Consider the following 27776-nt stretch of genomic DNA (forward strand, 5'->3'; position numbering starts at 1 on the left):
TAAATTTTTTAATGTAGCACAAATTTACAAAAGTTTTCAGCCATTGTATGCTGAACATTGCGTAAGCTTTTATAATAACTTTTCTCGCTTCTGAAGCTTCGTACTTCTTTTCTTGCCTTGTGCATTTCCTTTCAGTGCCCTGTGGTGGAATTTTAACAAAGCGCAAAGGGACCATTTTGTCTCCTGGTTACCCTGAGCCTTATGACAACAATCTGAATTGTGTGTGGAAGATCACAGTACCAGAGGGAGCTGGGATTCAAGTAAGTATACTTGCTATTTGCTTGTTATCATCACATTTAAAACTGTTTTTCCTGATGCAAGAGCATGAAAAGATCATTTATTTATACATTTTTCTATCTCATTAATGATTCCCTCAATGGAATTTATTGCACATCTTTGTATTCACACAGTTGTTAAAAGTTAAAAGATTCACAAAAAACTTAAAAGATACACTTGTAGCTCTTTACTTAGAAAAAACTCACCAATAATTTAAAATGTGTTATTTCAATAGGTCAGTGACTTCTTGTAAGCCAGAGGAAATAGAGAGGCTTTCCTGTGATTTTTTTCCTCTCCCAAAATGGATAAATCTCCTCTAACAGCGTGAAATTAAGTGGGTTGCTTCCATGGACAACTTATATATGTTTTCCTAGAAACTCTGTTATTTACTCTATAGTTATGGAAGTTCATTGTGACATAAAGACGCTTCAGTTTGTTTCAACATGAGATGGGAATTGGTCCTTTAAAATATTGTCAGAATTCTCGTTTACTGAAATTTAGATTAAGAAGTTCATGGAACATATAGGAGAAAAGTTTCCATGTCATGTATATCTCACTCTTTAGAGTTCACTAAAGAAACTGACAGAAATCTGGTTATTGGAAAGGCAGTTGACTTTAATAAATTAGGAATTTTAAGCATCATCTGATCAAACTCCTAGCAAAACGCATATCAAGAAACCATGGTAGCAAGTTTTCTATGTCTACCCTTGGTTCAAAATATAACTACTGTAGAAAATTAATAAATAAAGAGCTCAGTTTCTGTAGGTAAAGATTTAATAATGAAAATCAGGAAAACCATTGTGGACAGTTTATTAAAGCTTTTTAATAAATTACATCACAGAGCTTTTAAGGTATTCTACTGTGTCAAGAAAAGTTTTAAAAATAGTATAAGTTTATACTTTGCTACTTTATAAGCATTCAGAAAAATCTATTTTTGTTTTAAATAACTAAAAATACTTAAGAAAAGTTTAAAAACTTTACAGAACACAGAAATCATCACAAATACAACCGAAGTCCATACATGATAACATTTATGAATTCAATTTTCAAAACCACCAATGTCCATTAACAATAATATTTAATAACCTAAATCAGTTTTGAGATTGATTTTGAGGAACACTACTTGATTTAAACTATTTACTAAGTTAGGATACTTTTTTCTGTGTATTTCTTATACAATCAATAATGTAAGTTAAACACTAGGAGGAGAGTTCAGAGGATTTAAATTAGGCATTAACTGGCATCCTGACTTAGGCAGCCACTGTTACTTTTTAGAAGTGTTTATCTCTTATCACAGACTGCATTAGGTGATTAAATTACTTACTTTGATTTCAAGTTAGGTGTCTAACCTGCATGATATTCTTTTGCTCTAGAGTCATAATAAAAAGATATATTTACTGTTTGCTTTTTTCCTACTTCTCCTGAGTTTTTTTGCTGAGCTAGTGAATACCATCCTTCCTTTCTATTATCAGTTACTGAATAAATTACTCATTTATACTTGTATATATAATGACAACAGGGCAGTTTCATGGGCATACCTGTAGATTGTAATTAGGTCTGTAGAACGTTTAATATTGTTACTGAAGCAGGACAGTAATTAATTGTGATATTCATGCTTGATCATTTGAATCCTGTCTGATTTTCAGGGCTAGGTCTGAGGAAGATAAAGTCCCTGATATAGTAAGCTGAATACAGCTGATATAGGGTCAGTAGGACAGAGTATACATCAGAAATCATCATACTGTTTTTAGTGAATTATTTTTCACAACTGAGCTTAGCTTTATATCTACTAATGACATAAAAAATGGCATTAGAGTTGTTTTGGTTTTGTTTTTTTCACTTCATAGGAAAGAAAAAAACTGAATATACTTATATAAAAACGTAATTATTACTGTGAAAATCAGCTACTTGAGGCAACATTTGTAAACTCAGGTGACTGATTTTGTCCAACCTGAGAATGCATGCGAATGTGGATATTCAAGATACTGTGATAGCTATTGCTTTTGTGTTTATGCAAATGCATAAATTATCTGGACATTTTTCCTGACAAATATTTATTCCCTTGAAGTAACAAAGGCACTTTCCTAGCTTTAAAGGAGGTGAAAATAATATATCACCAATGCATATTCATCTGTGAAATGTGTAGATGGAATTTTAAACTATTTAGGTATAACAGTTATCGATGTGTTATGATTACGTTGTTGAATTTGTTGAAACAGTGTGATGAGATGTAAATACTGAGCTGTCTCATATCAAATCAAAAAGCAGACATTTAAAAGTAGGTTTAGGTAAATATGAAAAGTGTGTGCTAAAAGCCTGCCTTCAGGCACCTAACTTAAATACCTTATATCAGGAAATTAATCTACCATGGTTCCTTGTAAAGTTAGGGCAGAAAGGCACCCGGGGTAGATAATTCAAAACATCTAATAAAGACTCTGGCTCTGAATCACTGCCTGAAGGTATGTCTGTCTATTTATTGTCTACATGGGGAGGTTAGGGCAACTAGCATCAGTTGCACTAAAATAGATGTTTTAAATTAGGTGTTTTATGATGAATATAAAAACTGTAGTCAGCAGCAATCTAGCCCTGAAAACACATAAAAAACATTAGATAATTTAAAATTTGTTCTGAAGTTTTCCTAGGTGCCTGTACTTCCAATTCTGTATGTCTTCAGAAATATTCCTGACAGAGACAACACCCATAAGTTTCAACTAAATCCGTTGTGAACCAAAAAATAAACAGACAAGTCTTAAAGTTTTCTGAGAGACCACATCCAGTAGGCCTCCTGCAAGTATCTAAAACATGCTAACAGTCAGGGCCTCTGCATTGCTTCACTTTAAAAAAAAAAAAAAAAAAAAAAAAAAAAATCATCCTTTGGCTTTATTATCTGACCATTTCCTACGAAAAGTATAGTGTTTAAGACCTCCATTCAAGAAATAGGTAGCCAAACTGAACATTCCTTTTACCTAGAAGAAGGTCCAAGTGATATATTTCACCTAGAAAAATAACTTCATTACCTAGTTGTACTGGAACCAATGCCTATTTCTTCTGTTGAAGTTATTCCATTTTGAAGAAAATAAAAGGAAGAATAAGTGAGGCAGAAGAACAGTAAAAGAAGCATAATTCTCTAACTTAGTGTCTAAGCTACCCCTTTTTGAGGGTGGTTGGGGTTTCATCCATGCTTCTGTCACTCTTTAAATGCTTTTCATTAAACAGTTATTTCACTAAAGAAAAACCACCAGACCCTCTCCCCTCCAAAACAGGACCAGAAACCTGGCATTTCTCTACTTTGTGAGGAGAGTGAGGAGTGTTTTCACTATATGTGAACAGGTATATCCTCCCTCTTGCAGTCTATCTGCTTACTGCTTTGCATCTCCTTATGAGTGGAAGGATGTTGTCACCTCTGGAAGGAATGAAGTTAATGTTCTGCCTTTTGCTTGTAGCATGCTAGTGACTGCTTCTCCTCAGGAGATGAGTCAATGATGAAGGTAACCAAACACAGGAGGCTGCTCTTACCTGGAGGCAGAATTGAACATGGCAAGATAGATGAAGCAGCATGCATCACTGTGGGACTGTTTTTAGCCCTGGATAAACTAGTGAGAATCACAAAGAAACTGCAGTAATTGACAATACCATGTTTTGTCTTCCTCTCAATGTCCTTCCAACAAGGGAATCATATTCTATACCTAGATGATTTTCACGGCTGTGTGACTCGTCAGAAGTAATATGTGGTTGTCACTAAGGGTCATAGGATTTAGAAGTCTGAATTGGCAATTAAATACAAAAAAATGTTGCAATGCCATTTTACTCACTTAATGATGATTTTCCATTCCCTTTGACAATGCGAACAAAACACAACTTTCCATGACTGAAAGCAACAGAGGCTATAATTTACAGTTGTCTTTGTGTTTGAATACAGAGGGGAAGAAGTTTAGGTTCTTTACCTCACATTTTTCTTCATAGGTGCAAGTGGTGAGTTTTGCCACAGAACACAACTGGGATTCCTTAGACTTTTATGATGGTGCTGACAACAATGCTCCAAGGCTTGGAAGTTATTCAGGTGACTGAGAAGATTTTACAATAAGTGTTTCACAGATTCAGCTCTTTACTGTAAACACACAGCTCTTTCTAGGTCTTTTGTATATGTGTGTGTGCGTGTGTGTATGTTTTTTTCTCCTATAATCAACAACAGGTAGTATTCTTTATGTTTTAATCAGTCATCTCTTAGTGGACTTTTTCATAAAGCTGAATATTTGAAAATGTTAAAAATTAAATAACATTCAGAGGTTCCCAAACTAGTTATCTATTAATCTCATTTTTTACCCACTCTTATAGCAGGGTCCAGAAACACAGGCCTCTAAATGACATGCCTCTTGAAATTGTACATGACTAAAGGATGCATTCTTTATCCTTATTTTAGATAAACGAGACAGTTCTGTTTGCCTAACTTTTTGTTTTGTTTTGTTTTCCTTTATTCTACTTCATTCATGTGTATGGAATGAGATCACAGACAATAAGATTGTTGTCTTGTCTTGTGCTGAAACACAAATAAATTATCAATCACATTTCTAAGAACAGCCCTACAAAATATTTTCAGAGCTGCTTGATATATTTGGCTGTTACATTTAAAATTATTCCAGTTACGGGATTTGCTCTTGCTTTTATGAAAACCCTAGTGAATAGTTCTCCTTTTGTGAACAAAAGCATGTAAAATTTGGGCATACGCTTTGCTGGGTAAAAAACTGGCTGCCTGGTTGGGCCCAAAGAGTTGTGGTGAATGGAGTTAAATCCAGTTGGTGGCCAGTCACAAGTGGTGTTCCCCAGGGCTCAGTTTTGGGGCCAGTTCTGCTTAATATCTTTGTCAATGATCTGGACAAGAGGATCGAGTACACCCTCAGCAAGTTTGCAGACGACACCAAGTTGGGCGGGAGTGTTGATCCGCTTGAGGGTAGGAAGGCTCTGCAGAGGGACCTGGACAGGCTGGATCAATGGGCCCAGGCCAACTGTATGAGGTTCAACAAGGCTAAGTGCTGGGTCACAACAACCCCATACAGCGCTACAGGCTTGGGGAAGAGTGGCTGGAAAGCTGCCTGGAGGAAAAGGACCTGGGGGTGCTGGTTGACAGCCGGCTGAACATGAGCTGGCAGTGTGCCCAGGTGGCCAAGAAGGCCAATGGCATCCTGGCCTGTATCAGAACTAGTGTGGCCAGCAGGAGTAGGGAAGTGATCGTGCCCCTGTCCTCAGCACTGGTGAGGCCACACCTTGAACACTGTGTTCAGTTTTGGGCCCCTCACTACAAGAAAGACATTGAGGCGCTGGAGCATGTCCAGAGAAGGGCAACGAAGGTGGTGAGGGGTCTAGAGCACAAGTCTGATAAGGAGCAGCTGAGGGAACTGGGGTTGTTTAGCCTGGAGAAGAGGAGGCTGAGGGGAGACTGTATCGCACTCTCCAACTCCCTGAAAGGAGGTTGTAGTGAGGTGGGTGTCGGTCTCTTTTCCCAAGTAACTAGCAATAGGACAAGAGGAAACAGCCTCAAGTTGCGGCAGGGGAGGTTTAGATTGGCTATTAGGAAAAATTTCTTCACCAAAAGGGTTGTCAAGCATTGGAGCAGGCTTCCCAGGGAAGTGGTTGAGGCACTGTCCCTGAGGGTATTTAAAAGACGTGTAGATGTGGTGCTTAGGGACATGGTTTAGTGGTGGACTTGGCAGTGTTAGGTTAACGGTTGGACTTGATGATCTTAAAGATCCGTTCCAACCTCAATGATTCTATGATTCTATGGTAATATAAATTTATATTAGACCCTGCTTCCCTGAGTGCCTACAGTTCATGTCTCTGATATTGTGTTGCACTGAAAATGTAATAAAACTTTTATAGGGACAGATATTTGGTATCATCCATGATGACAAAATATGGTTCAATTGGTTATGCGACCTCTCTCTCCCCCCCTCCCATCTTCTCTCCCCTCTTTCCCCCTTTCTCTTTTTCTCTCTTTTAATACACACACACACACATTTATGTATGTATTTAGTTCAGTTTCTGTGCATTTCAATAATATTTTGATTTCTTTTTTCAGGAACAACCATACCTCCACTTCTCAACAGCACATCAAATAATCTGTACCTAAATTTTCAGTCTGATATCAGTGTTTCAGCTGCTGGATTTCATCTTGAGTATACAGGTAATGCAGAAATGTTCAATTAATTAAGAGTGCTTGCTGGTTCCAGACATCAGGTGTACCTAAACTATATGAAAGAGGAATATTCAGTTCTATTGCACATAATGAGCTACATACTGTTACTTCAAAGTCATTGGTAAAATCCTCACTTAATTCCAAGGGAGCAAGATCAGGCCTGAAACCTGTACTGTAAGGACTGGGAAGTTTAGTTTGTCTTGCTTTCACCTTTAATTTGGTTTTGCTCTCTGAAAAGCTTTTCTGAACATACAGCAGCCAGGAGTAAATACAGATATGCTCATGTGACAATCCTAATACCAAGATATAGCTTATTTATATAATTGTTGCAGGCAAAACCAGCATACTGATTTGGGTGAGTTCAATTTAACTTCTTTGCCAATTAACAATTAATTACTGATTTGGGTATTGAACAAAAACAATAACAAACAAACCCTTAGGAAAAATCCCCTGCTTCCCTCTGGACACCTACACACACACACACACTTTTTTGTTCTCCAGTGCAGCAGATTGGGTCAGTGTCCTGTGGTTCCTGTGGTCCCTTTAGGGTCCCACCTCTCAGTGCCTGCTCGAGTGGACACTCGGGCTCCAGCCTCTGCTCAGCCAGCTGCTTCGGCTGCAGCCTCTGCTCAGTCATGCTCATCTCTCTGTCCTCCTCCAGTAAGGTCTCCTCTCTCCTCCTGCTCTGGCCTTGTTCCTTTTCTTAGTGCTTACCACCTTTTCTTAAATGTTTTCACAGAGGCACATCTGAGTGGTTTAGAGGCACCACAAACTGCTCTGGTCGGTGCAGCTGTGTCCTGTCTGTTGGACCTGGCTGGAAATGGCTATGTCCGGCACAGTCTCCGGTCTCTTCCCACAGATGCCACCCCTGCAGCCCCACACCCCACCCACCCCCAAAATCTACAAATTATGCACAACACAATATGTACTGTATAGTATGTTTTTTTACATATGTATAGGACATGAAAATTAATCATTTTCAGTGAAAATGAGAGACTAAATAAACTGAAAATAGCAGCTGTGCTTCTTAACTAGCTGACAAATGCTCACAGGTTGGTGAGAACACAGCAGAATTATTTCAAATGTTTTTACTATGGCTGAGTACCTTACCAGTGGAAAAGGCTATAATTATAAACATACTTTCTGTCTGAACGAGATTGCCTTAGCTGACTGACAGGAATTCTGGCACTCACTAATATTTTGTTGCAGATTTTTTTTTTTTCTTCTTCTCAGCTCTGCAGTTCCCTCTGCTCATACTGGTTCTGGTGTCTGATCTGCACAATTGTGTCATGGTTATTTCTTGTCAGTTTTACAGTATGAAAATCCCATGTGCTGGTTGTCTGATTAGCCAGTCGGAGAATACGGCCTTGCAAAATTGCTGCCTGATAGCTTGTCTATAAGTAAACATTAATTACAGGTTAGAATTATCCTGCCGTTTCCTTGAAATGCAGATAATCTCTCAGCTGCTTACAATTTCAGAGGGTAAAACACTGCAGGAAGTTATGAAAACAAAGTAAAATGAGACTGAATCCAGTGAAAGGGAAGATGCACCTATTGTGTATTCCTACATGTCCAAATAACTGAAATGTGTAGTGTACTGCTGGTATACAACTTTCACCTCTAAATAAAGATAGAATTCACAGTATATCATTTAAAGTATTGGTCTGTGCCAAGAACAATAGCTATATATGTGTGTATGGATTTATGCAAGGGTGCATGTGTGAATCTGTACATATGTAATATGTTTTCTGCGTGAGTGTATGAACCCAAAGTATATGCTGAAAATTTGTCATTCAGGAAAGAACATTGATGTCCCTCAGTAGATACCCAATTAACCAGTAGCTCAGTGAAATAGGCTATTTTACAAGATTAGTGATTAATTAACTTTTCATGTGCAGGTGATAGAGATATATGATTAAAACATCATATGGACTATGGGATGGAGTGAGGAAATTTCAAAACAATGTCTAAACCTGTAATCTTTATTGGAAACAAATGTAAACTTTAAGGGCAAAAATTTTGTAGCAAGTAAGGAATTGCAGTTGGAGAGTAAATTATGATGACTTCCAAATTAAGATTTTCTGTGATATGTGATATATTTTATAAAGACGTGCACTAAAATAAACATAAATTATTGTGTGTGTGTGGGAGTTATTGAAGTAAAATCTATGGTATTCAAAGTACAGAATAGGATTAAGTGACCATAACTCCATAAAATCTGTGGAATACACAATCTGTAATTTGTTAATAAGAAAAATAAAATAGAAAATATTGTTAAGACTATTTTGAAGTTTAAAATAGAGGTACATTGTAACTAAACTCATATTTCAAATTGCAAAATAATGAAATGATCTTATAGAAGAAATGTGGAAGAATGTAAAGCATTAGGCATCCCTGTTTGTTTACCACTCTCTGGCTCACACCACAGAACTAAAGCATGGTTTCAGAGCATGCAATCTGGATTCCTGTCATGCAAAACTAAATAGGAGTGTGTACTTCAACATCTCAGGTAATGCCTTCAGCCACTAATGGACAATCAACCTATAGGACCAGATTAACTAAAGCTAATAATAATAAACCCCTTTAGTTTAGCACCTAGTGTGGATCTTGAGTCCTAGGCAGCAGCTGTTTCAGTCCATAGCATAGATCCATGACTATTACTCCCCACTACTCCCTAAGAAAGAAATAGTCTGTATTACCTGTGGATTGGAGGAAGGTTTTATGGTTTGGTTTTTTTTTCATCTGTAGCTTAATTTTTTTTCAAGAAGAGGCTATGGAAAATTCTGCATTGGGCTGAATCATGAATTTGATACTGGAGATTAAGCTAAGGGACAATACTTTCTCATCATTGCTGGAAGGAAGACAACAGAAACTGTATCTTGTGTATCTTCTGTTTTTTTGTCTCTTGCAGCTTTATGCAATGGAGAGACAGGAATTTTTGTCAGGATTCCAGAACTCACAATACTGCTGTATTTCTACTGAAATTTCTCCAGAAATGCATTGATCAGAACAGATTGCACTCTCCTCAGTTTTGCTGGTCATCTCTGACTCTCAGACAATACTTCCTGCTCTAAAAGTTGTGATTATGTTTTTAGACATAGTTAGTAGATAGAAAGTAATGGCCACATGTTAATGCCAATGTTTCATACATTTATTGCATTTCACTGGAGCCTGTACTTACAGAGGTCATCATGAGGAGTCATCTAAATTAAAGTCTTAGTCTTTGAAGTATCAGTGCACAGTTCTCATTGAAAATCACATCAGAATTAAATATTTATATTAAGAAATTTTCAAGTGAGTTAGCCATAAACATTTTTTGGTCAATAGGTTGTGTATCTTCCAAGTCTGTTTCACGTATTCTAGGAGACACAAGTCTGAGGGGAAGTGCACCTCTCTTGCCAAAATGATTACTTTTTCATCTCAACAACAGTTCTCTGTAAGAAGGTTTCATTCTATTTCATTTCCAATATCTCTTTTCATCCTTTATTAATAGGTTTTTCACGCTGTCCAGTCTGGCTCATCTTTTGAACTGCTACAAAATCAAAATGCACTTTTTTATATAAAAATAAAACACAACAAAAGGAACTTTATTTGTTGAAGAAATATTTTAAGACCAAGTAAATGATACTTTGACATAAGGAATTACGTATTCATATTCCAAAACTGAATAGTGGTTTTATCAATAATCTTTTTTCTAGCATATTTTTCTTCTTTGTTGAATCCTTAAATTCTTATTATATTAATAACATGCAGTTTATGTATTCCAATGGATACCTTAAATATGAAAATATGTTGCATCAACTGAAGTATGTCAACAAAGAGCACCACAGAATAGTTTGTTAAACACATACATAACGTTTATATGTTTTATGCCACTATAGAACTTAATTTAGTCCTCATTTTCTCTAACTAAAGTTTTGCTAATTAGGTAATTGATCATGCTGTGTTAATAATAGTAATATTCTTTGAGATTAGTTGAGTTTGTCAGATTGCCTCAAACATAATTTCTATAATACTCAATATCTATTTAAAATTAGTAAAAAATATTACACACTAATTTTCAGTCTAAAACATAATCCCTAGAAATCTATGTATTTAAACTGTATAATGTATAATTTTAACATCATAAATACTAAAACATTTCCATAAAATTACAGTAATAACTTTAAAAAATGAAAAGGATTATTACTTTAAGACTTCTGTAGTCCCAGAGTGCATTATCCAAAATTTCATTGGTAGCTTTTTATATTTAGAGCCATAGGAGCTGTTGGAAAAGAGTGAGACAACATCAAAAAGCTTCTTTTTCTTTATATACAGTTCTTCTTATCTAAAAATTAGAGGATACTGAAAGTATGTTTTCAATGAATACCTATGTTAAAATCTCTTTTCTTAACACCATTGCTCATGAAAGTTTAAAAACTTAACACATTATACTGAGATAGTAGTATAGTGTGGTTCAAGGAACTCGTCATGCACCACAAATGAGTCAATAATGAACAGAGTGAAGTTTATGAATACATTTGTGATCTCACCTGAATAACTATCATGACACTCTGAAGACACAAGTTCTCTGAACTAGCCCTCAGCTGGGAAGGCAGCAAACCCTGCTATATTTCAGTTTGTTGAAAGACATTGTAGACATTCAAACAGTATTTTTTTCCAAACATTATTTTATTAATTGAAGTGAGAGCACAATAGGATGAATACCTGTGATCTGGTTTGAGCTGTTAAGGTGCCTACTCTGAGAAAGGCATTTAAATGAACTCATTTCATTTTCCATGGCCTGAGTATTCACATAGTAAGGTTTTGCATTTCAGCTGAAGGTTCAGTAATTGGAAACTGAAAACTACTAACTCTTTCCTTAACTGTTCCAAACAGATTATAAGCACTCATCTGTGTAAACCAAGTACTGCTGTTCTTTTGCATTTGTATACATGAGCTGGATCACCGTCTGGATCTCTGAAATGTAAAAAATGGATCTAAGCCCATCAGCTATTTTCAAAACAGATTCTTTGATGTTCTTTTTGTTTGCAGTTTGAGAAAAGAAAATAAGAATTTGAAAGATAAAAATAATTAGTTATGTAGAAATAGGTTGCAAAATACCCACATCATTGGGTACATGGCAAATATGGGATCATTATGGGATCAGTAAGTGTGTGACCAATATATACAAAGGTATTATTGTCATAGAGAAAGGAACATTACATTCTCTTCTGTGAACGTGCAGAGGAGAGCCCTGAAATAAATACTAACTTTTTCAAGGTAGCAACATTCCTTTCCACACAAAATGGTGTAAGCCAGTATTGAATATTATGGAGAACATCTTGTTGCTAAATTGTGTAAGCTCCTTAATACCAAAATATAAAACGAACAAAAAAAAAAATCACAATGTTAACAGTGACCAAAAATAATGAGTACAACTGCTCAGTTTGTGGACCTGTATCAGTTATTTCTGATTCCCATTAACAGATATCTTCAGTAAAAGAAATGTTTTTACCTCTCATTACTGTTCTCAGCAGAGAAAATGACTGCAAAGACATTAAGGATTTTTTTCCAATTTAGGATTGAATTATGTTTTATAGCAGGAAGTTTATATTGTCATGGTCCTGAGTTTTACTTGTATGAACAGACTATAGATTCCAATGATTTTAGTTCAAACAGCTTTTTCTTTTAATATAGTTTTATACAAAATTTCATGTGTCTAATACATTTTTAAGAACAGGAATTACAAACTAGATTATCAGTTTAATATCTACTTTCTAAATGCCAGACTTTTTTTTTTTTTTTTTTTTGCATTTTTATAATACAATGTTATTGTAAAATTACGGTAGTGAAAACTATTATTGATGCACAAAACATGCCTTATAGAGAAAAAAAATATGTATGCTTTATAAATTCCTTAGAATGTGTTAGCTTTCAGCTTTCATATAGTATAAAAATACATCATTGTAAGAGTCTTCAAAGAATAATTTTTACTTAATGAGATTCTTACATGAAGTGATCAGTTACATCAGTAAGTTTTTAAACATGCAGAGGTTGACAATATTTTGAAGTAGTGCCATTGCCATTGTTGAATCCCACATTTCCTTATTACCCTATGTACTGATGTTTAGTTGCTGAACAGTCCTGACTTCACAACTAGTTCGGGTGTAATTCTTACAGCAGGCAAAGAGAGTAACTGAGCTGCTTATACTTGATGTTACACATATTTCTATATTCCTGGATCTTCCTGGGTAGATGCAATGAAGAATAATTTATTTTTCTTTTTGATGACCAAGAAAAGAGCATACAGTCTCTTGGCAAACTAGCTTCTATTGCAATAGAAGAGATACTTTATTAAAAATAGCAGATTAAGTGAAATTTGATATAAATATTTACTCTGTGTGTGTGTGTGTGTGTGTGTGTACATGAATGGAAGAGTAGAATCAGACCTGTGAAGGACTGAATGCAGGTGAGCAGTTATACTTTGCACTGGTTTTCCTGTGTTTTGCACTTGGTGTGGTATTGGCCAGCATCCCCTGGAACAGATGCTGTGAAAGAAATGTGGGGGTTCTCCCAGTTTGAATTAGGTAGGCTGTAATTAGGAGTGAGACTGGAGGTGGAAATGAATGGGTCTGAGCCAGGAGATAGTGGAAATTTAGAGAAGACTTTGAGTTGAGACTGCAGATTGTTGGGAAGTGTTTGTTGCCACCCTGATTATTTCTTTCCTTTTCCTTTACTCAGGAAAGAAGGTTTTTCTCCTTATATAACAGGTGTTCCAAAATAATATACCACTTGCTTGTCCACAGACAAACTGCTGGTACCCAAGAGCTTCCTAAAACATATCAATACAGTGTGCCTATGTACAGTGTACACGGAAGTTCTATGTGAATCTAAAAACAGATTTTATGTTCCTTAGAATGTCTAAACTTCTCAATTTTTCACAGCTATAGGTTTAGACTCTTGTCCTGAACCACAGACCCCAAGCAATGGGATCAAAATTGGAGACAGATACATGGTTGGAGATGTGGTGTCTTTCCAGTGTGATCAGGGTTATTCTCTTCAGGTGAGCCAAGTTTCCAATTTCAAATGGTACCCTTTAGTTCTTTAACATGGTTAGGTTTGAGTCTGTCGGTATGAAATGGACACTGAACTCTTCAGGAGTTATGAACACATGATAAGCTTGCAGGACTGGTAGGCTTTTCTGCAAAATATTAAATTAGTAACTATCCAAATATTCCATCAGAAGTGTTTGGCTCTGTGCTTCCTCTGCATTAGTGATTATAGGTTGTTATCTATTACTGATGGCATCTTTGGTATCATAGCTGAGCTATGCAGTGTTGGCAAATTAAGTTAAATCACTTGATCAGCAATTATCAATAGTTGTCTATGTACAGGAGGAAAAAGAAAATAAGTGAAGAGGGGGAATAAGAACAAACAAAGGGAGAGGAAATAATTGTTTTTCTCAGTAAATCAGATATTGTCAGTTATTTTCTTTCAGTGATTTCTTGGGGGTTTTAATCCAAAAAAGTTTTCAAATATGGGTGTATTTTTGCCAAGCAAATTTGCTATGCTCTTGCATTAGCAAAAGGTATAAATAGGGGCAAAGCTGTGATTGTAAACTGTGACTAATTTGCCTCTTTGAGTTACTTAGCATATATAACCAGTAGGAATCTGTCTGCCTACAGGAAAGATCTTGAAAATATTTTCAAAAATTTGTATAGTTACACTGTAGAACCAAATCCAAAACTGAGTATTGTTTCCACTTGAGACACTCCCCGAAAGAACTAAGGTTCCAACTGATAGGTTACTAGTTACTATAGGTTATTTTCAACGATTTTTTTTTCTCATTTGTGACTCTACAGTCTCCACTTTATCTAGCTCTTTCAGAGCATAAAAAGAGAGAAAACAATCACATTACCTATGCATAGTAAAAAGAAAAGTCTTAAAGGGAGAAAATGTTTTGTATATAACAGCACATGATTAACCGCTAATGGAGTTATTGATACATTTGGAATAAAATAGCAAAAGGATAACTTACCTACCTTTCTTTCTTCATTGACATCAATCTGGCCTGTAACACATGTTGATGAGTGTCAGACTAACTAACTGAAGTTTTAAAAATGCTAATAATTTCAAACATTTATTTTACATAATTCTGTGAAGACCTAAATACTGGGGTCATATTACTGCATTAAAAATAGAAATTGAATTACTTTTTTGGACTAAAAAATATTTTTAAAAAGCTGCAGTTTATGTATTGTGATAGAAACTAAATAAACTTGTCTGCTTCCAGATCTCAACTGCCGTTTGGATTTGGGACCTGTATCCCAGTTTCCCCTTCAAGACAGAGTTCCTAGTCATGTCTGCAGCCTTCTAGCATTTCAAGAATAACTGAAATGTTCTGTGATTGCAGCTCTGACAATGACTATTGAAATTTACTTCTTATGTTCCCTGATTTTAGCTGGTCATTCTTGGGAACAACCTATCAATTACTTTTTTCTTCTTCGCACTTAAATACAAATGCGTAAGCAGACAAGCCACAGTAAATGGCTGAAATAAAGAAAATATAAAGAACATTGAAGCATAGACTGTGCAAACACACATGTAAAACCTCTTCACTCCATATTGTTTTTCTGGCTTATACAGTATGACTTTGCCACATCAGTTGTGTTTTTTTTTCTTCTAGCAATGAGCAGATATGCCTACTTGCATTATGGAGAAAGCGTGTTTATTTTTCTTCTAGGAGAGAAAAAGAATGGGTTGCAGATTGATGAATAAACTATTTGCAGTTACCCTGGATGCTTTAGAGATACTTGGTTCTCTCAAATGCTACAGGTTCTGAATTGATAAGGAGATTTAACATGAAAAACTAACTTTTCTCTTCATATGAAGGTTGAACAAACAGGCTAAAAGCTACTGAATTCTTTCTTGGTCATCTTAAAGTGTATACTGTACGGTTTTGCAAGATATCCCAAGTACAGTTTTCTCTTCAGATTTTTCATTTTCGTTTGCTGTCTCTGGAAGACAGTTACAATTACATGAGGCTGATGAAAAACACAGAGGGCCACTCTGGTGGGTCTTGGAAGTTATCTGTAACAGATTGCCTTGAAATCATAACACCTCATCTGTTGTAAAGGGACACATGTTGTAAAGAGATTCCTTAAATATCTCAGCTTTTGGCAACTTAAGCCAACTGTTTCAGGGGTGAGGATAAGGACTGCATTTAGAATACGTATTATGAATTTAAGATGTAGAGTCAGTACTGTATAATGTATATAGTTTGTATCTTTTTATCATGTTCTACAAATGATGCAGATCAATACTATGTAAACATTGCTTCAATTAGACCTTTAGTTTCTACACCCTTGGTTTATACTAAAGCTGGTATTAAAGAATTCAGCTGGATACTGTTATACTGTTAGAAATAATATTAAGGGCATAGACACAATTCTCTAGTGGGATAACAGTCACATAGTTAAGATTACAGATTACACTCTTCTCTGTTATATTGAAGGTATGATACAATTCACAGTGTACAATATAAATGTTATAGCTTATTGTTTTTATATATTTTGATGATGTTTTCAATTATAAATTATTTTTGTTGAGTTACTAATGATTTGCCACATATTGTATATTTTTTATTATATGAATTAGCAAATATTGTGTCATTTTAGGGACATTCACATATCACCTGTATGCCTGGACCAGTAAGAAGATGGAATTATCCAATTCCAATATGTTTAGGTATGTTCAGCATACATAAATTTTCTTAAATATGCCAGAATGAGAAAGCCAGAGAACTCAAAAATGAGAGATAAGTATAGGGGAAAGAATAGGGAGAACTGTAAGAACTTAATTAAAAATGAAAATGGTCAAATTTAGGTGAGGATTTTCAAAGTACACTTCACACTTATTTTGGCAAAGCTTTTATGAAATGTCCAATCAGAAGAAGAAAGAATGAAATATGTTCTAGTCAGAATCTATCATCAATTCACTATCAGTGATGAGAACTCCAGAGACCCTTGCAAACATAGTTAGTTTATTTATGAGTCATTTCCACAGCAGTGATGACTATTATAGAAAATACTAAAATAGAAATAGCGTTACATTTTCATCTCTAGTAAGTTCAACATAAGGCATGCCTGCCCAATTTAAGAAGACACATTATTTTCAAATTAGACTATATACATGACCATATTAATAGTATTGGAAGCAGCACTGGAATCCTGCCAGAAGCCCAAATGAAACATCTGAAGTGCATTTAAACATATTCTCTGTATATGATGAATAAATGTGAGGGATGTAAAACTCTTTCTGTCTGCATTCTCTTTCACTGAATAGAACTGCCTTTTTGTTTGGGTTCCCTAACAGTAGAAGTTATCTGTATTTGTAATCTTGAATGTATGGAAAGTAGGATACTGCAGATCTCATTAAAGATTTTTTACTTTGCTTTTCTTCAATACAGATTATATATCCTGTTGAGCTGCCTCACACAATCCTGTTCTTAATCCTGTGTGGTGTTGAAAACCTCCTATGAGGTTCTGAGCTCCCTTAGCTTAGAATTTATAAATATTCAACAAGATTCAGATATTCGTAAGAATTTTTTTAGGAGTTAGTCTTCAGTCTCCATTATTATGCATTAATATATGTCTAGGAAGTCTGATACGATAATTGCACTGCTCTATGGTAAATTCTGAAGACAAAGATGCTGTGCTGAAATTTTAAGGGTTTTTATTTTCCTTTTTTTCTTCTTTTTTGCAAGTAATGATTTTTAATTGTGTTTCAAAGGATGTAGCAACTGTTAATAGAACAAACCTATTAAACAAAATTGTATTTACCATAATAAACATCTTCAAATCTAATATTGAAGTGTAAGTTACTTTATTCACTGAATTCACTTTTTATGCATGAAAAAAATTAAAATGGAGTTCAAATATGGATTTAGTTCAATTTCTGAAAATATGTGTGTGTACATTTTCTAAGTCTGTTTATTTTATCTCATTTTTATAACAGCAGGACACAAATGCAGTTTTTAAAAGGCCTCTTGAAGTGCTTTGAGTACAGAATATTTTAAAAATACATTATTATCTTATATTATTCAGATGCTCCTTTACAAACTGATGTGGAATTGTGTCAATGTTGCTATGAGCTGATGTGTGCCACTTGCCTGTTCACAAGGGTGGTTCATGCAGACAGAATGCAGAGTAGACATCTATTCTCTTTTCAGGTGCATGTGTCCCCCAGGTTAAAACCTAGTCAATTCAGAGTAGATACATATGTTTAAAGCACCTACTTGTAAATTACTTTGTTACAGATATTTAGTGGTAAAGGAATGTTTGTGTATTTTTTGAAACATAAACCTAGTTATTATTATATTATTAATGTTGGAAGGATCTCCAATGATCTGGATTAATTTTTAGCTCATTCTACTCCTCTGAAAAATGTCTTTCCTTTTTTTTGCAGCACAATGTGGTGGTGGCATGTCAGACTTCAGCGGAGTGATCCTCAGCCCTGGGTTTCCTGGCAACTATCCTAGCAGTTTGGATTGCACATGGACAATAAAGCTGCCTATTGGTTTTGGTATATGTTCTTTCACGGATTAAATTTGTTGGGTTTTTTATGGATTCAAAACACTGAACGTAGATTTTAAAATATTGTGAATATTTATTCTGGCAAAAAAGGGAATTATAATTCATTTAAAGAAGTTATCAAAGCCTTAAAAGAAAGATATAGAATAGAAAAACTACAAGGTTCTTGTTTTTTCATTTAACATATACTACAAATCTCTGACAAAGACAAAGTTGTTTAATTCGAATTAAGCACAATTTTCTAACTTAAAAGGCTTGATTTCTCTTTGTGCGGTCATAAACCCAGCAAAAATGAATAGCTATCACAAATATTTGAAACCAAGTCAGTATCAGTTTAGAAGAAGTTAAAGCTACATTTGAGTTCATTATTTTACCATTAAGCTTTTTTACGTATCCTAGGTGAATATCGGCGCAGCATAGAAATGTTCTTGGGAGGGGCCTCTAGAAGCCTCTGACGCAAAACTGTCAAGCTTCCCACTCAAAGTGAAGTTGTCAGTAACACTAGATCAAGTCCACTATGACTGGCAGATCCTTCTCAGCAGGGCTGCTACTCACCTAATCAATTCCCAGCCTGTACCAACAGATAAGGATGTTATGCTCCAGATGCAGAACTTTGCACTTCTTGTGCAAACCTTTAGGAAGGGTTTGTTTACACAGCCCTCAAGTTTTTCAGTGTTTTTCTGTACAGTTGCACCATTTGGCATATCATCCATGTCCCGTAGTTTAGTATCCTCCACAAATTTGTTGAGGTTGCATTCTCATTATCCAGGTCTCTCATGAAGACATTGAATAGTGTAAACTGCCATATCAACCCATAGAATATTGTACTTGTTACTGGCTACCAACTGGACGTTGAATGACTGATTATAATCCTTGGAGCCTTGAAGTTCCATTAATTTTTAACCTACTTCCTCTCCATTCATCAAGTTCATATATGTTCAGCTTCCAGTTGAGAATGCTATAGAAGACTGAGTCAAAAGACATAGCAGAATGAGAGTATATTATATCCACCGTCCTCCCTTTGTCCATTTAATCACAAAAAGAAATAATAGTTGATCAACTGTGATTTTCTGTTAGTAAATCCATGTTGACTGCTCCTGAGTCCCTTTTTGTCTTTTATGTGTTTGGAAACTGCATCCTGTTAGACAAGTTCCATAATCTTTCCATGGACTGCAGTGAACCTGCAGTTGCCATTGCCCAGGTCCTCTTTCTTGTCTTAAGGGTGGATATATCTGCAGACTTTTTCTGGTCACCAGAACTTCTCTCATTCATCATGATTTTGCATAGGTAATAGCAGCATTTCAATTACATTGGCTAACCCCTTGAGCAACTTTGGGTGGATCCTATATATCTATCATTGCAAAATCTTTATTGAAAGCTAGCCAATACAGTTGTCCCATCTAATTTTTTATACTTGTGGCACTTTTGTAGGAGCATGTGCACTTGGATTTTTTTCTTTATATGCTAGTTGAATGGCATGCTGTTTTTTCAGACATGCCTCACCGTTTTCTATTTTATATTTGCCATCTTCTGTCATCTTCTTTACTTGATGATAGAGAATTTCTGGGTCTTCCACAGTAACTGAATGTGACATGCCAAATAGTTTTCCCTTCTGCATCTGTTCAGATTCTTTCTCTCCTCTTTTTAAAATCAGTTCTGTGATCTGTTTGATTATAAGTCCCGTGAGCCTGGTTTAGTTGCCATTTAAATGAAAGCCAATTGTTGTGCATGGCTTGTTTAAACTGAATAATATTAAACGTTCAGTAACACTGACTTAACAGAATCTATCTGTGGGAAATATATTATGTCAGGATAGGGATTTCCATATAGAACCTAATTGTTATGTTTGCATTTTGTTCAGAAGTCACAATATTCAAGTCAATAATTGATTTTTTATATTAGCATTCTATAGACATAGCATCAAAACTTTAATTCTGCCATTACCTGAATTTTAGACAGCTTGATGTGACAGCTTCTAGTGATTCATCATGAGTCATAATGCTGTCTAGAATCTTCAGATCCCGTGCAGATCCTTGCTAGTTTTCCAGTTCATGTACAGGAAAACTAAATGCTCCTTTTTCTAATAGAAAACTAAAACTGCACACATTGAAATGTGCTTGACATTTTTGACCATTTCCAAACAGGATACGATTAAAACTGAATAGAAAATTAAAGTAAAATTTCATTGTAAAAATGAAAAAAATGACATTTGAAAAAGTGATGGCTAAAACTGCTTTTAGTGATGCTGTGGTTCTAGTCCAGTGGAGGCACATACATCTAACTCTTCTGAGTAGTAAATAGAAAAACTCAAAACCACCATAGTGGGAAACTTCTATAGGCTTTCAATTGTTTAAGTGTTTCTAACAAGATTTTTTTGTGGTTGGAAGTTACGGATCATAAGCTTTTCCACTTTATGTTAGCTAATGGTGTCATCTAAACCAATGACACTATGTTGATTTCAATCAACTTACAAGGTTACTTTATACGATTTGTTGCTATTCTTTCTGAGATTTATGGTTACATTTTATATCTAAATATATAAAATAGTCATTCAAGTGGGGTGTCCAAACTGCAAAAAGCCATAGAAAAAACCAGTTCAAAAAGCAGAAGTCTGAGACAAGCATAGACAGGTGCTACAGGCTGAGCAAAGGATTAACACTTTGGAAGATTGATATGGTTCAGGAACTTGTAGTGAAAGACAGTAGAGTACAGAGAGGAGAATGATGGGAAAAAATATATTAGAGCTGGTTTTGTATCGAACAAAGTAGGTGAAAGAGAAAAACATTGACAGTAAGACAGCATGAGTTGGCAGTTATTAATGACAGCTTAAACTTTGGACAAGTGTTTGGTTCACAGGATCAAATAAAAGGCCAAGCCTGCAAATATTATGGCTAGAGAAAGAGCAAAGTGTGGATATAGCTTGATTCTCTGTGTAGGAAATATTTGGAAGGCTGGCAAAGTCAAATAATGACATTTATAAGCAGAAGCTTTCTTATCACATATAGACTATCTTCAGATAAAGAGAGACAGAAATGATCAAGGTAACAGTAATTTAATTATGTGCCAACCTTTTTTCCTGTAGCATATAAAATGTTACATGCTTCAGAAAACCATTCATAAACTTTACATGGTATCTGGGGAGAAAGCTCTAAAACACAGTGACAAACACTATTTAGCTATTGCAGTTTAGGAGTTACAAAATTATTCATGACTTTTCAATAATTAATCTGACATTATATCTTTTCCTTTCAATTTTATATGAAATGATGTTGATTGTCTTTGCCAGAAACACCAGTGGGACTCAATCATCTCTTCTTAATGAAAGTACTCCATTATCATTCCATAGTTGCAGTAACTCCAGACAAAATACAAATTCTACTTTGATATAACTTACGTAGAAATATGTATAAACAGGACAATGTTTAAAGAGCCCTATAACTACTCAGCTGCTGAGCATTTTCTTCTTGTCCTGCCACATAATCGTTGTAATACATCACCTGGTTAGGAGAGATAACTTGCTAATGGATAGTAAGCTACCTTCCTGTTCCTTACTGAATCAAATAATCAGAAATTTCTGTCGGCAAGATTGTCATATGGCACAGTGTGTGTATGAGAATTAAATAATCGAACTGCATGTTTAGTGGGAAAGGTACTGATGAATGATGGTTAGATAATATCATTTACTTTTTTTGTGACACAGAAATAATATATATGTTAAGTAATGTAAGGAGTGCGGCCACCTCCTCCAGCCACTCCAGCTCAGGACCCTCCTGCCCAGCCACTGGAGCCCAGCCTGGTGCCTAGGGACGCAAGGTCTCTGCCCAGGCTGAGGGACATGGCTGCCACTTTCCCATTTGCAGATTCAAACAGTAATGAGGCCTAGCACAGACACACACACGCAGAGGACGCTGATATGGCTGGTCACACAGGTTGCCACAGAGAAGATGTTGCCTTCAACAGCACCTACATACAGGACTCGCATAAATCACAAGCACAGGCAGCCAAGACCCCTCCTCTTCTTGGGCTGGCAGAGACAGAAGGTCACTAGTGCAGGCACACACACAACACTCTCTAGGTTCACAAGCACACACACATTTGTGGATCCCCTGAGTGTCCACCCGGCACCGCTGTCTGGATCTCGGGCCTCCTTATCTGCTTCACTGGTCCCTTACTCACTGGCTGGTCTATCTTGATGTTCGCTGCAAACACACTGTGTTCACACAGTCATCCCTCATGCACTCCCCATTCACAAGTCCCCCTGGGTGTATCAGCATGGACTGTCTGCTTGCCTGATACCCTGGCCTGGACCCAAGGCCTTCCTACTCACTGGCTAGTCCGGTTTAAAGTTTCTTAGCAGATGACACATACACCCCCAAACACACTGGGATTGGGGAAGATATAGACACTTGCCTGCCCAGCAGCCAGCACCAGGCACACAGGCTGTGACCCACTGTCCCGCTCCAGCTGCCACCACTGAGCTCCTTAGTCACCTTACTCACACTGGTCTCCCCAGTAATTGGTTTTGAGAACACACACTGTTCCCGCCCCAGTGGCTGGAAGTTAAAGAGCCTCACACTCACTTCAGGCCAGGGGCACCAACACCCCTGCTCTGACTCCAGTAGCTGGCACTCAGTTCACTCACACTGGTCCCCCCATTAGCTGGCATTCTGGGCACAAGGTCTGTAGAATCACAGAATCATAGAATCACAGAATCATAGAACAGTTTGGGTTGGAAGGGACCATTAAAAGTCATCTAGTCCATTCCCCTTCAATAAGCAGGGACAACTTCAACTAGATCAGGTTGCTCAGGGCCCCTGTAGGACCCTCCCTAGATCCAGAGAGCTATGGCCTGTCACTCAGTCCAGTAGCTGACACCACAGGCTGCAGTGTGCCCACACCCCTGGTCTGGCTCCAGCAGCTGGCACCAAATTCCACTCACAGATATGGGTCTCATCAATAGCTGGCACTTAGTCCTCGCAGCTCACATACACATGGGATAGAGAGTGAAATTACAGAGAGACAGTTAAGAAAAGATTTAATAAGAAGATATGAGATGATAGGACAGACTGGTGATCAGGTGCAGGGCTCAGCCAGACCCACCCCATTTGACATGCAACCAGCCCTTTTTTTGCCCTTTTCTGCCTGCCACCGTCTTTGTTCCTCCCTGCTCCCCTTTCCCTTGCACATCCCCTCAGAGGTGTGTATAGGTCTATCAGTTCCTGTACCCCTTCCAGTATGGGGTCCCCCTGGTTTACAATATTAGCAGTTGCAAAGACCAGATTGATCTTCCTGGAAGTTGTGCCTGTAGTTTCTTGACAGCCCATCAATTAGTGTGACTGGCAGGGTTTGTTACTTGTCATTGGCTCCATGTTTGCTTTGCCAGGTCTGTGTCTTTGTGTATTTTGGTTTCTGGTTCCCCCTTTTCTGTTGGTTTCCTAATTGATAAAGTCCCTGATCAGATAACCTCACTGGAATAAATATACTCACATTCTCACTCAACCTCATCAATTAGTGTGATTGACCAGGTTTGGTTCTCATCACTGCCTCCCTCAGGTTTGTGTCCCTGTATGTTCTTGTTTATAGCTTCCTCCTTTTCTTATTTTCCCTTGCTCCATTGAAAAATGTCTTTGACCAGATACCCTTAAAGGAGCAGACACTCTCCTTCCACATACCTTTACAATATATATAATCCATATTATAAGTGTAATTTTTACTGTGCCTCATTATTTTTTATATATATATTAATATATATATAAGCTAGAGAGATCAGTTTATGTACAACTGGTGGCTGTCTCTGGGGTGGAATTCTGTTATTGTTTTTCTCCAGGTGTGGCACACAAAGCATTTTATCTTTTAATAGAACTGGAGACTATTTTATGCAATTGAAAACAGGAAAGATTTAACTAAATTGAATGTATTCAATGTTCAGAACTGAAATTTGCCCTAAGTGCACAAACAACAAAATTTGCCAAAAAGAGGCATATAAATAATCTACAGTTCAATGCCTTAGATCATGTTAGTATTTCAGTGTTAGCATTTCTTACCTTGCCAGCCTCTCAGAATTAGTAATGCATGAGGAGAAAGAATGCTTCAAACTGAAGTCCATGGACTGCATCTGGGAGGGTAACACATGCATTTCCACTGGTTACATTATTTTCTGATATTATCAGTGTAAAATGTACTTACTTTATTTTCCCTCCTGGTATTGATACTGGTGGCTTTTATTTACTGACGATGTTTTTCAGGTGTCCATTTGCAATTTGTGAATTTCTCAACGGAGACCATACATGATTACTTAGAAGTTAGGAGTGGATCTACTGAAACTAGCACTGTTATTGGGAGACTAAGTGGCCCTCAGCTACCGGCCTCTCTGTTCAGCACTACTCATGAAACCAGCTTATACTTTCACAGTGATTACTCGCAGAACAAACAAGGATTTCATATTGTATATCAAGGTGAGAATTTGACATTCTTATGTGAGAACAAGGCGGCTGTTGAAGGTTATTTCTTTTTTTGGCATTCCTAAAAGATAAACATGAAATAAAAGATTTTGTGTGTTTCAAACCAAAGTGTTATGCATCAAAATCAAACAGAAGAATGCAGAAAATTAAGAAGAAAAAGGAAAAATAGTTGCATATTCTCTTTAAAAAGCAGTTCAAATGTAGGCACACAGATAATTTCCCATATCTGAATTTGGTTGGCATATTAATTTACATTGCATGGCTTTACAAAGTAAGCATCTCTATTGTTCAATCTTTATAAGCATATGGGGATCTCAATTTTGTGTCTTGGGTTCTGGAAGGGGAAGATCTAAATATTGTTTTAGAGTACTGGATCCATGTAGGTTAGTACAGGATAATGCCAACTCAGAAATCTCTAAATCCTTTTTATTTTCTAGTTGGCAATACTGCTGGAAGGTTCTTGTTCTGTTGTACCCAAATAGGTCATGCTGAGCTGATGAAGACTGCAGGATCATAATTCTATTTATATAATTGCAGATTCATTTAAAAGGGATTAGATCACCACTGTTCACAAAAAAAGGTCAAATGTATATTTTAAACTCTACCTGTTTTCATGATATGAGTAACGTCAAAGGATGATCTAAAGAGTTTTTACTTTAGAGCAGTCTCCTATTACTCTTTCAGTAGTAACAAGTCCAAATTGTCTTGAACTCTATGTAACATTCTGGAAGTGAGCCACTGTAAAAAGTGTTAGCTTTTAAAGAAAAAGTCAGTTTATGACTTAAATTGCCTGGTAAGATTTTATTCACTTCTTATTTGGAATATGATACAATTTGTAGGAGTAAGGGAACTTTAAAATGTACTGCTAAGAGGGCAGTAAAAGACTTAAGAGCGTATACTATTACTGTTATTAATAGTAACAGTAATAATTTTGGAGACACTTATTTGTCAAAGAATTAAAAAAAAAGTTCCTGTCTGTGTTTAACCACATGAGAACTGTTTCTTTCAAACATACACAATCTGTGATCTTCTGATTTTGCAGATTTTGCATAGTGTATTTGTTCTCAGTTCTGTAATAAGAAGTCAATGTTTCAAATCTTCTTGGAAAAGATCACCAAGATGTGTGAGAGAGGCTTTTTTTCAAATCTTACTTGTTTGCTATAAAAGCTTTGATATTCGCAGTTCATTATAGAGCCTTTTAATTCTGAGAAAAACAAGTAAAATTATAGACAGGTTTATTTCTCCTGTTCCTTAAACATAAGAATGTAAAAACAGAAAAGATCTATTGGATCAGAAGAAAGCTCCATCTAGCTCAGTATAGTATTTCCAAGTTGCAAAGAGAAATGCTACTTAGCAGCACAGAAGCCTCGCTAGTTTCTTTTGTACTCTCCCAGCATCCACAGTTGTTGTCAGACCTAATTCTATTACTGTGGGATTTGATGGCATTTTCGCATTTAGCCTTTCTACTGTCTTAATGATTTTTGTGAACTTCAGTCATATCATCCCCAATCTCTTTCCCAAGAAACCACGCTTAGCCACGTGCTCAGTAATGTTATTCATTATTATAGGCTGTATCATATTACCAGGTGTAGAAGTCAGACTCACTGAACTGTAATTTCAAGAATCCCCTCTAAAGATAGAAGAGATTTACATTAGGAAATCACCACTCCTCTAGATCAGATCTTGAAATGATATGATAAATATCTTTGTTCAGCAGCTCTTCTGGGTGAAAACCATCTGTTCCTGATCCTTTGCCTTACCGATTCAGTGTAGTACTTTTGTATTTACTTCAAATTGATATAGTGCCTTAGACCTGCGTAATACAAGCACCGTATCTTGTTCGGAAATCTCTACACCATCTTCAACAGTAAAGACAGCTACAAAGAATTTATTGAGTTTTTCTCTCTATGACATCCTAATCCATAAAAGTCCCTTTTTACTCATTTGTCATGAATTGTCCCACCAGTTCCCTAGCTCACTTCTTGCTTCTGATGTTGTCAAATATTTTTTTTATGATCAGCTGAGACATCTTCTGCAAGGCATTTTTCAAATTATTTTTGTTCTCTTTATTTTCTATTTAAATTTGACCTATGTTTTATGACTTTTTCGAAAGGCAGACTTTCATTATTTAAACGCGAACCTTTTCCCTATTGTAGCTTCTTTAACTTTCCTACTGAGTCACACAGGCATTTTTCTGAACCACTTTAGTGGTTTTTTGTTGTGAATTGTAGAACATGTTTTACTTGATCTTTAAGGTAGTGTCAATTAGCAGATTCCAATCTGCATTACCTCATTTTTGTATAATTTCCTTTCCAGAATATTGAATATCCCTGTGCTGAGTTTATTTGACTTCCTCCCTCCCAGTACAATCAAACCGCATTATGACTGCTATTATGGAACAGCTCTCCCATGAATACTTCTTGAATTAATGCTTGAGTACCAAGCTGGTTCAAATCTAAAGTAATATCTTTACTTGTGGGCTCTCAAACTGCTTGTTCCAGGGAACAATTATTTCCTGCATTCAAAATTTTATTTCTTCAAGTCATCCTGGTGAGGTGGATACTGGGGTACTCTATTACTACTACCTGTTGTATTTTTGCAGCTTCTCTAATTTTGCTTAACATTTCCTGCTCACTATCATTTTCCTGTTTAGACATTTGCAGAAGCTTAGTACTACACTTATATTTCTGGAGTTTTAATTTCCACCTATGAGTATTCTATAGGGCTTCTTTTTTTCTGGTAATATTTTTCTTCTATGGCACTTAATATAATTTCTAAACAACAGTGCTGCTCTCCCACCCGGAAGTCTCTGCCCTCTCCGTCTTGGAAAGGTGGTCACCTGGCAACACTGCATCCTGCTGCTCTATGCCATGCCTTGCACTTCAGGGCTTTTGGTTGGTTCAAGCATTCTAGATCCCACCTCCTGTGTTTTAGGCTCCTACATTGGTGTAAAAGGACTTCTTAGTTTGGCCCTGTTCTGTTCCTTAATACTGTACGCATCACTCAACATGCAGTGTAGGCTACCTGATTTGCTTTTCCTATTTATTGTAATTCTGCTGTGTTATTCTCCTGCACTTTTTTTAGAGATGCATTGGCTGTTAACCTCCTCCCTGTCATGGCATCACATCAGTCTTCTGTACCTGTTAGTTTTTTCCCATGCTTCTAGTTTAGATACTCTTCTACAGCTTTTTTAATTTTCACTGTCAGCAGCTTGGATCCATTTTGATTAGGGTGTACTTAAGGGTGCACTTGGAAGCAATTTGTAGTCTTAAAGAG

General features: G+C 36.3%; 1 protein-coding gene across 1 annotated transcript in view; it reads left to right on the plus strand.

Annotated features, from left to right (window-relative positions):
- The window catches only part of CSMD3 (CUB and Sushi multiple domains 3), an 823344-nt gene that overhangs the window by 666762 nt on the left and 128806 nt on the right, over positions 1-27776 (plus strand). Inside the window, exons 36-42 of the mRNA XM_076329214.1 lie at positions 136-260; positions 4240-4336; positions 6350-6454; positions 13393-13511; positions 16126-16195; positions 17915-18031; positions 24285-24494. Of these exons, the coding sequence (XP_076185329.1) occupies positions 136-260; positions 4240-4336; positions 6350-6454; positions 13393-13511; positions 16126-16195; positions 17915-18031; positions 24285-24494 (843 nt within the window). The remainder of the gene's footprint in view (positions 1-135; positions 261-4239; positions 4337-6349; positions 6455-13392; positions 13512-16125; positions 16196-17914; positions 18032-24284; positions 24495-27776) is intronic.

The sequence above is a fragment of the Aptenodytes patagonicus genome, chromosome 2 (genome assembly GCF_965638725.1).
Source record: "Aptenodytes patagonicus chromosome 2, bAptPat1.pri.cur, whole genome shotgun sequence".
Taxonomy (NCBI): domain Eukaryota; kingdom Metazoa; phylum Chordata; class Aves; order Sphenisciformes; family Spheniscidae; genus Aptenodytes; species Aptenodytes patagonicus.